General features: G+C 49.0%; 5 protein-coding genes across 5 annotated transcripts; 4 read left to right on the top strand and 1 right to left on the bottom strand.

Annotated features, from left to right (window-relative positions):
- Positions 1-874: 874 nt before the first annotated feature.
- On the top strand, positions 875-1,948 carry UA08_00779 (hypothetical protein; the record flags this gene model as incomplete). The annotated part of the gene is made up of 1 exon (XM_020260622.1): positions 875-1,948. One exon carries the CDS (start codon positions 875-877, stop codon positions 1,946-1,948), a length of 1,074 nt encoding a protein of 357 aa, XP_020123960.1.
- Positions 1,949-2,286: 338 nt separating this feature from the next.
- Positions 2,287-3,168, bottom strand: UA08_00778 (hypothetical protein; the record flags this gene model as incomplete). Its single annotated transcript, XM_020260621.1, has 1 exon — positions 2,287-3,168. One exon carries the CDS (start codon positions 3,166-3,168, stop codon positions 2,287-2,289), a length of 882 nt encoding a protein of 293 aa, XP_020123961.1.
- An 872-nt stretch (positions 3,169-4,040) lies between these two features.
- UA08_00777 (hypothetical protein) lies at positions 4,041-8,288 on the top strand (the record flags this gene model as incomplete). The annotated part of the gene is made up of 5 exons (XM_020260620.1): positions 4,041-4,826; positions 4,892-5,010; positions 5,076-5,323; positions 5,384-6,195; positions 6,264-8,288. 5 exons carry the CDS (start codon positions 4,041-4,043, stop codon positions 8,286-8,288), a joined length of 3,990 nt encoding a protein of 1,329 aa, XP_020123952.1.
- A 680-nt stretch (positions 8,289-8,968) lies between these two features.
- UA08_00776 (Heat shock protein hsp88) lies at positions 8,969-11,476 on the top strand (the record flags this gene model as incomplete). The annotated part of the gene is made up of 5 exons (XM_020260619.1): positions 8,969-9,043; positions 9,174-9,205; positions 9,294-10,746; positions 10,813-11,118; positions 11,174-11,476. The coding sequence occupies 5 exons, from the start codon at positions 8,969-8,971 to the stop codon at positions 11,474-11,476; spliced, it is 2,169 nt and encodes a 722-aa protein (XP_020123953.1).
- Positions 11,477-12,284: 808 nt separating this feature from the next.
- Positions 12,285-13,740, top strand: UA08_00775 (3-ketoacyl-CoA thiolase A, peroxisomal; the record flags this gene model as incomplete). The annotated part of the gene is made up of 4 exons (XM_020260618.1): positions 12,285-12,355; positions 12,389-12,599; positions 12,678-13,251; positions 13,316-13,740. The coding sequence occupies 4 exons, from the start codon at positions 12,285-12,287 to the stop codon at positions 13,738-13,740; spliced, it is 1,281 nt and encodes a 426-aa protein (XP_020123954.1).
- Positions 13,741-13,795: the final 55 nt, after the last annotated feature.

Below are 13,795 nucleotides of genomic sequence, written 5' to 3'. Positions count from 1 at the left end.
TAATTTTTTTTAATGGGTTTGTCTATGATTCGTTCTTCGTGGCAGTCTGTCGCTCATGTTCAATTATTTGCTTGCTCCAGCTAGAAGAAATATGGTCAGCAAATGTTGCAATTGGGGCGAAAATTCATCAGAGTAACTGACTTCCGGCTGGGAAAGAATCGGCCTGGCTCGGGCATTTTATTGCGGTGTTCGCGTTCTGCGCTCAGACTCCACGTCGCTGCAGCGATTCCGACGATAGCTGCGCCGAGGATCGCAGTGTTGGTTTTCCAGTTGCCTGGCTGGGCATACCAACCTCCAGCTGGAGACCAGACTTCCTTGGGGTAACTGCGATCGGTCAGCTTCCACTCGGGGAATTGCCAGAAAGCTCGCTATTCAACAAGGCTGCGGGACTCACGGTATCTTTCCGCCTCCTCCCATCTTCGAGAAAGGAATCAACGTAGCGGAGAGAAATGTAAAATGAGTGATTTGCTCTGAAATCGGGTGGTGTTCATTCGACGTTGGTTTGGGTCGGCCGGAACGCCCGTGACCTGGAAGCTAGTACTGTAAATGGATTAGCGTCTTTTCGTCGTTTTCTGAGTTTCTCACCTCCCCGTCCCCGTGACTTTGCAGCGCGGCTTGACATTTTTCTCCGAAAAGTCGTGATTGCTGTCTTCTTGGTCAATACTTACACCAACGCCTGTTCCTGGCTCCAATTGCATTATTTTGGTGCTTACGCTATACTACCACCTCAGGGCACCCGATGAAAAGATTGCAGCTCCAGCGATGGAGCCGCTCGGTCCTGTCGCCGGCATCCAGGGCCATGCCGGGTGCTCAATTATATTTACAGGTCAACGCTGGCTTGCGACGGCAGTCAACAGCTTCGACGGCTGCACAGATGCAAGAATTCCAAACAGACCCTTCACAGGATCTCGAACATCACCCTAAACCTCAACAACCTAAATCTCCTTCTCGAAGAGCATATTGGAATCTGTCGCCGAAAGTCTTCGCTCTACATGCTCGACTCTCTTTACCAAACAAAGTCCCACCAGAGACCGTGGCACGTACGTTATTAGATGCATCGGCAGAACCACATCCCAAATTCAACAATGCATCTTTGGCTGTGCTTGGCCAAGACCTCCTCGCTTACTACACCACCGAACACCTGATTTGTACCTATCCTCGCCTTCCCATGGCCGTGTTATACGCTGCAATGTATGCGTACGTCAGCCCTAAGACACTCGCAATTGTCGCTAGAGAATGGGGTGTGGAGTTTGCTGCTGCACCGGGATTGGAGGTAGATCCGGGACTCCTTCAGTTCAAAAGGGTGGACCCAGGAGATGAGGTTTCCCAAGATCGTTCGAATACGACGCGGCCACACGTCCGCCCAAAGTGGCGAAAAACGATGTCGTCGAGTGTTATTTATGATGATATTTTTGGAAACCCGGATATCAAGGCCGTACATCCGAAAAGAATTGAACCAAAACTTCCAGATGCCGAAAGCATTTCCGGTGTAACAGCCGAGAAAGCCTCATCGACGTTTGTGCAGGCGATGATGGGCGCCATTTATTTGCATGCCGGTCGTCCGACAGCCAAAAAGTTCTTCCAAGAACATATTCTGTCTCGTCACCTCGATATGTCCAAGTTGTTTTATTTCGCACGGCCAATTCAAGATTTGGTCAAACTTTGCGGCCGCGAAAACTTCGAACGTCCCACTGCAAGGATTGAGAGCGAGACTGGTCGCCACAGCAGACACCCGGTTTTCGTGGTTGGAGTGTACTCTGGCAAGGATAAACTGGGTGAAGGCGCAGGATCGAGTATTGTGGAAGCCAGGACTCGTGCTGCGGTTGCAGCTCTCAAGAGCTGGTATCTCTATAGCCCCTTGGATGTTAAAGTGCCCAGTTCGACGGAAGAAACAGGCACTAAGTCATGGAAACCTGTCCACGTGGATCTTGGAGAAATTTGCTTCTAAGATTGTTTTCGCATTTCGTTCCCATGAAAAGAAGCATTTACCACATCAACCGGTCCCTGTTTCCTTTCCTTTCTTTTTCTTATTATGGTGCCGAGGTCTAATGGCGCTATGAGATTTTTTGTTTCATTCTTAGATTTCCTAATTGTGTTATTTATATCTTCGGTATGAAATTGCATGGGAACGGACTTTTCCATTGCATGTTGTCATCATGTCTTTGTATATTATTCAGATCTCAATGGGCAATATCAGGTGACATTGTAAAAACATAGATCAACACTCTCTTTTTCTTTTTCATGAATTTGAATTTCAGCTCTGTATTCATATACATATGATACGTCCTATTCTTCTTTAGGCCCCTCATCAAGATACCGGCCATACTCCTCCCATAAATCAGCGACCTCAAGTCCAAACAAATCCCTCCAAAAACTCGGCTGAGATTTGTCCGTCTTGCCTTCTTGCATTTCCCCGATATACCCCGTCCGAAGCAGACGATCATTGAGCAAGCCAATTGCGCCACGGCCAATACGCTTATCCTCCAGCCATGCCAGGAAGTATGCCGTGTGTTGATAGCCTGCATCCCATTTGGACGCACGATCTAGAGCAGATTTGGGCATTTGCCAGTGCGGAGCAGCAAGGCCTGCCTTCAAGCGCACAAAGTCAGCGATCCCCTCAATGAGACCACCGGGAGGTCGCGCAATGGATACCCCCTGTGATGCCGGGGGAGCAGTATGCTGGTAGCAATGAACGAGTTCATGAGTAAGCACGCCTTTTAGCTCGGCGAGAGGGTCGGCGTTGTTATTGCAGACGTGGTTTATGTATGACAACGAGAAATGTATTTCCTTGTGGTCATCATCAAGCTCCGTGCCATTAGTATAGGCCACACCATCAAAATCATGCAGTATTACTGTCACAGAGCGGGTACGGGGTATGAAGGGATTGAACGCGGGTAATGGTGCCGACTGCTGGTGTGTGGTCTGCCTGTGAGGAGAAGTATAGAGCTGGTCGACAATTGCCGTCAGAGCGGCGTCAAGGACAGCTTCAAGGTCCGGGACGAGGCTGAAGAAAGACGGCACTGCAGAGTGACGGGCATCTTGTATATGAAGTCTGAGCTTTGGTTTGGGAACACTTGGTTTCTTAGTAACAGAAGGGCTGTCATGAGGATTGTGCTTGGTGTGGACCGGAAGCGGCGAGGGAGTGGCAGTCGATGTGCTGGTGGTCATGGTGGCTCAGAGTCAAGTTATTCAGTAACCCAACAGTTTGTGGGCTTTTTTTTTTTTTTTAATTTTGAACATTCATCGAGTAGGTTCCTGTTGCTATGCTTGGCGGAAACGGCGCTTTTGATGTGAAACAGTGAAGTCGAAGTCGAGGTTCGCCCGTACATCCATGGATATATGTAGGCTCCAGTCCAGTGGTAATCATTAGATATAGTAGTAGATGCGCAAAACGGAGAGCCATTTCTTTACATTACATATTGAATTGTACGTCTACAAGCAATTGAACAGCTCTCTGCATATAGATAGATACAATATTGAATATAGCTACGAGTCATGCTTGTTGTTTTGTCGGGATGGCGATAAGGCCGAAACATATCATTTCTCAGGCGACAAGGTTCGATGCCTAAGATCCCAGTAAGCATCGTGGGTATAAAAGGAACAGTGTGATTGTATTGGAGGAAATTGTTGGTCGGACCGTAAACCACGCAACTCGATTTGGCAGAAAGAAAACAAACACGAGACGTCCACGGGTGTGTTTAGCCACGCAACAACAACTGTTCGTTGCCAGTCTTCGTCTCAGATGATCCGAGTTATACTCACGCATTGCAGTCTCTCTTTTGCATCGACTCGGGGGCGTGCATCGCGCCTAAGACCAAGTTGAGCTTTTGCCAAGCTTGCGGCTAATCTGCGAAGTTAGTAAGGTGGTGGTGGTGCAACCATCGCGCTTTCCCTTTTGATCACCGCCGGCACAAGCCTCGACCTCGACCTCGACTTGTAACTAACGCTCTTCACAGTCGTTGCTCTTCATACGCACTCAGATATCGATTGACACAGCACATCACAAGCCATTTCTTCGTAAGTCACTTCGGGCAACCCTGATGCGGTCCCATCGCATATGCGCAGAGCAATTCTTTTGTCAAGCAGTCAACATTTCGCATGTTTCACCACGGCCTGATGCAGCGCTTCGTCAATCCGTTCCCTTTTGCGCTGTTCATTCTTGTTTCACTTCCAACATCATACTAACGGACGCTGTTCTTCTATGTCCCATAGTCGTTCTTGCCATCCGCATATTCGATCAAAGCAACACTCGCATTCGCCCTTCTCGAGGAAACCAGCTCAACAACACCAAGGCCGCAACTGCCCTTGATGTGCCTTCCGCAGGCCTTCGACGTGTTCCTTCCGACGGTCTGAGCGAAACGCAAGAAAAAATGGAGTCCAGAGCCACAGAACTCTTGGGCACTCTCAAAAACCCAAATATTTCAATTGATGCCAAAATCACAGCGCTTACGAACCTCAAGTCCGAAATCAAGCAGAAAAATGTCCCTGAAACAGCCGTCCTTCCCATATTTGAGAGCTTGCGAGTTGCGATATCAAACCAGCACCCGTCTCTGTCTTCTGCGGGCTTTTCAACACTCGGGCACTTGCTTAAGCGGTTGTACATACAAGAATATCACAACCTGGTTGCCTTTCATGCCCGCCAATTGTACTCCATTTGTCTAGAGCGTTTTGGAGACCATAAAGAACGCCTTCGCTCCCAAGCATCTCAAGCCTTCACCGACCTGTGGGCTGCAGCTCCTCAAGAAGTCGAAAGCCATGTCCTGGGAATTGCTTTGGTTGGAAAGAATGCACGGGCTAGGGAGATGAGCATGGCATGGTTGGCTACTGTGAGTCACATCCAGTAGACGCTTGTGGAAGTCGACTAACACCGTCCTTACTTACATATCTACAGATGACCAGAGAACATAATATCCTGTTCCGCGCGCATGTTCCTTCGCTAGTTGCTGCTTTGGAGGACGCCGATAGTGGCGTCCGGGATACCGCAAAGACTACTATCATCGAAATATTTCAGTAAGCCGCCGTGCCTTATCTCAACTTATTGTTTTCGCAATGTGCTGATTTGTTCTTCCTACTAGGAATGCGCCATCCCGGGCTAAATCCGATTTAAAGAAGCAACTTTCCGAACACGGTGTGCGAAAATCTATAGTTTCTGCAATTTTGTCTAGTCTGGGTCTTTCCGATCACGATATGATGTCAAGCAGCCGATCAGAGACACGTCGTCCTGGAAGCAGTCTTGCAATTTCTCGCCATCGTGACGATCCACCTCGGCCAAATTCTGTGCTATCTACACGCCCACAAAGCCGCGTTGGCATTACTCGAGAAGGTTAGCTTGGATGTGGCTATTTATTTTAAGCCTTTACTAACTTTTCATTCAATTATATAGATGCGGAACACACCCTTCGACCGCCTTCAAGAGTAGACCTGCATTCTAAGGGATTGTCTCACAGTGTTAGCACGGATTCTTTAAATGCTTCAGCTACAGCTGCATTGGAAGGCGAAAGCATTGAGCCTCTGTTCGTGAGCTCGAATCGGGAGATCGACGACCTAATACGGAATATACAACCTCATTTCGAGGGCAGGGAAACGGAGCATAATTGGATTCCTCGTGAGAAGTCAGTTGAGACACTTCGGAAACTTGTACGCGGAAATGCTCCGCAATCCTATTCTCAACATTTCCTTGCTGGCATCAAAACTCTTCTCGATGGAATCTTAAAAGTGGTGAACTCGTTGCGGACTACTCTGTCTACAGCGGGCTGTCTCTTAATCCAAGAAATTGCGAAAATATGCGGCCCGGGAATCGACCATATGGTGGAAATCCTGCTGCAGAACATGATCAAGCTATGTGCTGGAATGAAGAAGATCAGTGCGCAGAATGGTAATCTCACCGTGGATGCTATCATTCAAAACATAACTTATGTTCCTCGCATCCTTCAGCATGTGTCGTTTGCTTGTCAAGACAAAAATGTTCAGCCCCGCCTATATGCAACAGGCTGGTTGAAAACTCTCCTTCTCAAACAGTCTCGCCATAAGAGCTCAATTGAGCACGGCGGAGGTCTCGACTTGGTCGAGAAATGCATCAAAAAATGCCTTGGTGATCCGAACCCTGGGGTCCGAGAGAGTATGCGTGGAACATTTTGGACTTTCCACCAGCTCTGGCCCGATCGCGCAGAAGAGTACGATTATTTTTACTTTTTTGTGAGAGAATTTAAGCTAACCTCGTTTTCTTTCGCAGAATAATGTCTACACTTGATAATAAATCAAAGACCTTGTTAGAGAAAGATCCCGCCAATCCGAATGCAGCAGCTGCATCAGACAGCCGCTCTCAGCAGGCCTTTTCGAGCAGTGTCGCATCAAGTCATCGGCCTACTCTCAAAGAAACAATTGCGGCTCAGAAGAGAGCTGCTGCCGCAAAGAATATCCCTCCACGGCCCGAATCTGCGCAATCTACATTCGCCGATACTAAACCCACACGCCCGGCGACGCGGACTCCGGCATCCAAGGCTGCGAGTACTACACGAACTGTCCCAACGGGCGCCCACCTTTCTTCCTTGTCATCTGCTCCAATGCGGCCGGCAGTGAAGCCGCGACGACCAGAGATAACACGGCCAGCGACTGCAGATCCCTATGCCGAGAGAAGACCCCCCAGTGCGGCGTCCAGTGGGAAACCCGTAAGCCCTGAAGTCAGTCCGGCCAAGTCTAGGGCGAAAATTGTTGCAACACCTAGCGCAAGGTCACCAGCACGGCCTAAATCAAGAGCTGGCGCTGCCCCAGCAAGCAGTACTACCAGAAGCAAGCCTAAGAAGCTCGACATTTCAAGTCTCAAATCCGGCGACATTCACACCGCACCAGGAGCTGGGGATGATTCAGATGATAACATGCAACCGAATCCTACGAGAGAGAGTGAGATAGCCGAGTTGGCGCTACGTGAAAAGACTCGTGTAGTCGAGCATCCGGTTGTACTTGCGGGGGATGGCCACAAGCCTGCACACAACACTCATACACACAACGATTTAATGACAAGGGAAGAGCTCCCTATCCCCGTCGACGATGTGCCTGAGACCGCCAACATAGTGACCTCTCCGTCTCGAATACCAGTCACCCACTCGCGCACAAATAGTGGTGAAACGTATGGCACCTCTTTTGTAATAGCTTCTCCACGCGTGCGTCATTCAAGAAACCCAAGTGAAGATAAACAAAGCCACATACCAAGTCCTATCGCTCCTCGTCATGAGGAACATCGACCCGCTGGTCTCACCGTCTATGAAGACCCAGAGGCACATGTCGATGCCGAAACAACCCACTCCAACAACATTACGCGAGACCCAGATGTTTCCAAGAAATCTGTTTTGGAAGAGATTCCGGTAAACGAGCCCAATGTACCTACTCCACGCACTGTCAAACAACCGGTATTGTCTCCCAGTCCGTTAAGTGGCACTGTAGGGTTGCCTAGTGAGTTGGAGAATACCCATCGCGTTGCAGGGAAAGTCGGAGCGGTTGATAGACGCAGAAGCCTTAGTCCTCGGTCAAAGGATGTGACTAAAGCGAGAGAAATGATGGACAAAGGCATTATTCGCATCAAAGCAAAAGCTTTGGACGTGCATGGGTACCGAAAACTGCAGGGACTCATCAAATACCACACTTCGATATTTATCGATGAGTCAAAGTACGATGAGATGCTAATAGGGCTTGTTGATGCGCTAGAGGCTCCCGGCGAGGACAAGCGGACATCGGTGTCTCGCTCAATGGACCTCAAGATACAGATCCTTGTTACTATCCGGCTCCTGTTCGCGTATAATGGGGCGTACTTTGCCGTCCATTACCCTCGAGTGATGACAGCGCTTCTTAATACGCGCAAAAATTACGAACTTACCCACCACATAGTGAGCGGGCTTGAAGAGACAGCCGAGGATATAGTTGCATCTTGCGAAGCGGTGGAAGTGATTTTTGCAGTGCTTGATTTGATCGAGATGGAGAAACATGACGATGAAGGCTATCGTGCGATCACGATGGGGATCTACATAATATCGGGCCTACTCAAGCGTCTTAATAAGGACCGCCGGACGTTAGATGAGGGCGAAATCGAACGATTAGGAAGGTTTGCCAGCACGAGTCTTACGCAGCCGCAACCTGATGTGAGACGTGCTATCACAGAGTTCTGCGTGGAGTTGCATGGAATGGTACAAAACGAGGAAGTATTTTGGCGCATGGTCAATTCTCCTGGCAACGACCAGCGCAATCTGTTGACGTACTTTATTGCGAAGAAGTCGTCTCAAGCTATTCGATCATAGGTGTACAGGATGTGTATAGGGTGATGGTCTCTTTTCTATATTCCCATTTGTGCTGTGATGTTCTTCTTCTCTTTTGGTTGGATAACGTTGGTATCCATTGATTTTGTTTTGTGTATATAGCGTGGAGTTTTGTTCCTTCTGGCCTACAGGCTATGCCTAAATAGGGATGATTCCAGGTCCGTGTGCTAGTCCCAACACAGTCTAGTCGTAAAGGCGGTGAGAGCGGCGGCGATTCTGCCATGCACAAAAACCAGGCGGTGAGCAGTCCAGGAAGCACCAGAAGATTCGATGCGAATCCATGAGAGTCGCCCAAGAGTCACCAAAGAGCCGCCCTTTATACCCGACTGCCCAGCTGGCTGATTCTAAAAATCACTGCTATTGCCACTTGTCTGCAAGTATACCATCCCAGCTGCCCAGGAGCAACCAAAGCCGCCACCGAAGTGAAAAGAAGCGCGAAAAAGGAAGAAGAAAAAAGTTCGACGGGACAACAAACCGCAGGGGTCCACCAGCCGCTCCACGCTTGTGCAAATTCCTTCCCCTCCGACGGAGCAACTACCACCAGTATCGCTGTCCTCCACCTCCCGCCTTAAAAGTACTTCTCTTGTGTTGATACCTTTTTTCCACCTTTTCTTCCTCTTACACATCATACCCGTACCGTCCATTGCTTTTCCGCTCTCGCCATGTCTGTGATCGGTATTGATTTTGGTGCTCAAAGCACCAAGGTTGGTGTGGCCCGCAACAAGGGTATCGATATCGTACGTATCTTCGCTTGCCCCTCCAACCCGCCGGGCTCTCTTCACCGTCCTGCGGCATAGCATCCATGCCATGCTTTGCTTCACTACATAACTGTTGCTAACCGCTGTGTTTTTTTCTATTATTTTATAGATTACAAATGAAGTCTCCAACAGATCTACACCGTAAGTTGAAGTTCTCAGCTGTCGCGTTGAGGAAAACTATTTTTTTTTTGAGATCCGAGTATTGATTGTTATGCGATTCAAATTATAGGACCCTCGTGGGATTCGGCCCTAAGAGCAGATACCTGGGCGAAACTGCCAAGACCCAAGAAGTCTCCAACCTTAAGAACACCGTCAGCAATCTCAAACGCCTCATCGGCCGCAGCTTGAACGACCCCGATGTGCAGATTGAGAAGGAATATAGCACCGCCACTTTCTGCGATGTGGAGGGACAAGTTGGTGTTGAGGCTACTTACCTGGGGAAGAAGGACAAGTTCAGCGCTACCCAGCTCGTTGCCATGTACCTCAACAAGATTAAGCACACAGCCGAAAGGGAAATCAAGTTGGCCGTTTCGGATGTCGTCATTAGTGTCCCCGCATGGTTTACCGACGTCCAACGACGGGCAATGCTTGACGCTGCCGACATCGCCGGTCTCAAGGCTCTCCGACTGATCAATGACACCACAGCCATCGCTCTCGGTTATGGTATCACGAAGCTGGACCTCCCCGGTCCCGAGGAGAAGCCCCGTCGCGTGGCTTTCGTTGATATTGGTCACAGTAACTACACTGTCTCCATTGTGGAATTCCGCAAGGGAGAGCTTAATGTCAAAGCCACCGCGTGGGATCGTCACTTCGGTGGCCGCAACTTCGACAAGGCGCTTACCGACCACTTTGCCGATGAATTCAAGGAGAAATTCAAGATCGACATTCGCTCGAACCCGAAGGCTTGGGCCCGCACATTGACTGCCGCAGAGAAATTAAAGAAGGTTCTCTCTGCCAATGCTCAGGCTCCCCTGAGCATCGAGTCGTTGATGGACGACATTGATGTTCGTGCTATGGTCAAGCGTGAGGAGATGCAGGAGATGGTCCAACCTCTCTTGAACAGACTTGCCGTTCCTTTGGAGCAGGCGCTCGCCGAAGCTAAGCTGAAGCCAGAAGATATTGACCACATCGAGATGGTGGGTGGTTGTACTCGTGTTCCTATCATCAAGGAGACCGTCAGCAACTTTTTCGGCAAGCCCCTTTCTTTCACCCTTAACCAAGACGAGGCCATTGCTCGTGGTTGCACATTTAGCTGCGCCATATTGTCCCCCGTCTTCCGCGTGCGTGACTTCTCCGTCCACGACATTGTCAACTATCCAATTGAATTCACTTGGGAGCAGTCGCCAGAGATTCCAGATGAGGACACCAGTCTGACGGTCTTCAACAAGGGCAATGTGCTGCCTTCTACTAAGATCCTTACATTCTATCGACGACAGCCTTTTGATTTGGAGGCTCGCTATGCCAAGCCAGACACCCTCCCTGGGAAGGTCAACCCTTGGATTGGCCGTTTCTCTGTCAAGGGTGTTCAAGCTCAGGACAACAATGACTTCATGATTTGCAAGCTCAAGGCGCGTCTTAACTTGCACGGTATACTCAACGTCGAGTCTGGATACTATGTTGAGGATGTCGAGGTTGAGGAGCCTATTGAAGAGCCTAAGGAGGGTGAGAAGAAGGACGGTGATGTAAGTTTTCCCTTTCAGCAAACATCAGTATTCGCAATCAGCAGTGTACTAACCCAATCATCCTAGGCTATGGATACCGATGCAGCCAACGACGGTGAAAAGAAGACTCGCAAGGTGAAGAAGCAAGTCCGCAAGGGTGAACTTCCTATCACCGCCGGCACTCCCAGCCTGGAAGAGGTTACCAAGAATGCCTGGACCGAGAAGGAGAATGCTATGGCAATGGAGGACAAGCTTGTTGCCGACACTGATGAGAAGAAGAACGAGCTCGAGTCCTACATCTACGAGCTTCGTGACAAGATCGAGACCACCTACTCGGAGTTCGCCAGCGAGGAAGAGAAGGATAAGTTGCGCTCGAAATTGACCGACTCTGAGGTAAGCTTCATGAAAAGGAAGTTCGTTGTAAGAAAAGTACTAACTTCAATGCTAGGATTGGCTTTACGAGGATGGCGAAGACACCACCAAAGCCATCTACGTTGCCAAGATGGACGAGATCCGCTTCATTGCTGGACCTATTATTCAGCGATACATGGACAAGATCGAGAACGAGCGCCTGACTGTGTTGAAGGCTAAGGAGGAAGAGGCAGCCAAGAAGCGCGAGGAACAAGAGGCCAAGCGAAAGGCTGAAGAGGAGGCTAAGAAGGCCGCTGAGGGACAGAAGACTGAGGCACCAGATACCGAGATGAAGGATGCCCCAGCTGCCGAGGGCGAGGCCAAGGCCGACGTCGAATAAACGGCACCCCATATCCATTTTTTTTGTGCGCTCTTGCAATGATTCCTTCTCTTCGTCGGTTGATAAAAGGCGGGGGAGGGTATACTATTTGATCATGATATATGATGACACGCTCATTGCAATTATTACTTTCTTATAATATGTCTCGAACGCTCCCGTCTTTATTCTGCAATAGCAGACAGACCCTAAAAAAAAAAGTACGAACCAAAAACCAAAAAAGGAATATTTGACAAGGAACGAAAAGACGAGAACTTCCCCTATTTTCTTACGAATGAATCGATTCAACACTTGACGAAAACGTGTGTGCCAAATTTCTTTTTTTCTTTACCCTGTGTCTAATGTGAGAGGAGTTTTCTTTTGTTTTACACCTAGACTAGATTTTCTCTTCGATTCTATATACAAATAAACATTGCTTTAAATAGTTCAGTTTCATTTCCCCATAAATGGTCTGCCTACCTTACTTAGCCTTGGTAAGATCGATGCATGGGTACCTCGGCTATCGGCTTCCCAACATCTCAGTGCCTAGGTAATCAGTCAGTTCATACATCCTTTCTACTCAGCGCATAAATCATATCATACCGTACATACCAAGGACGATTTTTCTTGAACGATATATTTTCTGAACGTTCTTATCCTACTAACACTTGACCGAGTGAGTGAGTGGGTATCTATCTGTTCGCGGAGCTTTCCCCGCATTGTGTGAAGGTAGCTGACCGGATTCATGTTGCATAGCAGACATCTATCTGTCACTTTGATACAGTATCCGTGAACGATATACGAGAGGAATAAAAGACAAGAGGAGAAAACCATGGCCGTGGAGCGTCTCTCGTCGATTATCGGCCACTTGAAGCCCGCTGGCAACTCGGGACTTTCGGCGATGTGAGTCCTATATCTACTGCAACGACAGCCAAGGGAAACGACAAGAGTTGACTGGTACAACAGCACACAAAAAAACCCAGACGACGTCGTTATCACGTTGGCACTGCGAACACCACTCACAAAAGCTGCCAAGGGTGGATTCAAGGACACAAAACTCGATTATATCGTCTATTCCCTGCTGAAAGAGCTCGTTGAGCGGTCCAAGCTGGATCCTGCGCTTATTGAGGATGTTTGTTTGGGAAACGTTAGTTTGATTTTCCTGCTCTATTGCATACGTAGTGTTCCTAGTTATTGATGAGGCCATCTGATTGGTGATATACAGGTCAACGACGAAAAAGCAGCATATATCGGCCGCGCCGCAGCCCTCGCAGCAGGCATCCCACACACCGCCGGATCCTCATCGGTCAACCGTTTCTGCTCCTCGGGCCTCAAAGCGCTACAAGACATCGCGAACCAAATCCACGCTGGTGCAATCGACGTCGGTGTAGCTGTTGGCGCCGAGTCCATGACCTTCGGAAAGGGGGACTTGGAGCCGTTCCACGAGCAAATCCTAAAAACGCAAGAAGCGGCCGATTGTCTACAGCCTATGGGTCAGACATCGGAGAATGTTGGTGACGATTTTGGTATCACTCGTCAAATGCAGGATGAGTATGCCGTAGAGTCGTTCCGGCGCGCAGAAGCGGCCCAGAAAGCGGGCCTTTTTGATGATGAGATTGTCCCCGTTACGACTAAGGTTAAGGATCCAAAGACCGGGGAGGAAAAGACTGTTACTTTGACGCGTGATGAGGGCCCTCGTTATGGAACTACATATGAAGGATTGAGCAAAATTCGCCCTGCATTTCCGCAATTTGGGAATAAGACTACTGGCGGTAATGCCAGTCAGGTTACTGATGGGGGTAAGTCAACGCTATTATCTAAAAGCAGATGTTGAATATATCTTGTACTGAGTTATTGTTCCAGCCGCTGCCATCCTTCTCATGCGCCGCTCCAAAGCCATCGAACTCAACCAGCCCATCCTCGCCAAATTCTGCGGCGCAACAGTCGCCGGTGTGCCTCCACGAGTAATGGGCATTGGACCAACAGCGGCAATCCCCAAGCTCCTGAAACAATTCAACCTCAACATCTCGGACATTGACATCTTCGAAATCAACGAGGCCTTTGCTTCAATGGCGGTTTATTGTTTGAAGACGCTGGGTATTGAGCATGAGAAGCTCAATCCGCGTGGCGGCGCTATTGCGCTTGGTCACCCGCTCGGTGCGACGGGGGCGAGGCAGGTGTGTACGATTTTGAGTGAGGCGCGCAGGACGAAGAAGAAGATTCTTGTGACGAGTATGTGTATTGGGACTGGGCAGGGGATGGCGGGGCTTTTTGTCAATGAGCAGTAGTCTTTCTCTCTCTATATATACTATGTATTTCTCTAAGTAAAAACATGTTCAGGTA

Source organism: Talaromyces atroroseus, assembly GCF_001907595.1.
Source record: "Talaromyces atroroseus strain IBT 11181 chromosome Unknown scaffold_0, whole genome shotgun sequence".
Lineage (NCBI taxonomy): Eukaryota > Fungi > Ascomycota > Eurotiomycetes > Eurotiales > Trichocomaceae > Talaromyces > Talaromyces atroroseus.
This window is presented reverse-complemented; position numbering and strand designations above follow the sequence as displayed.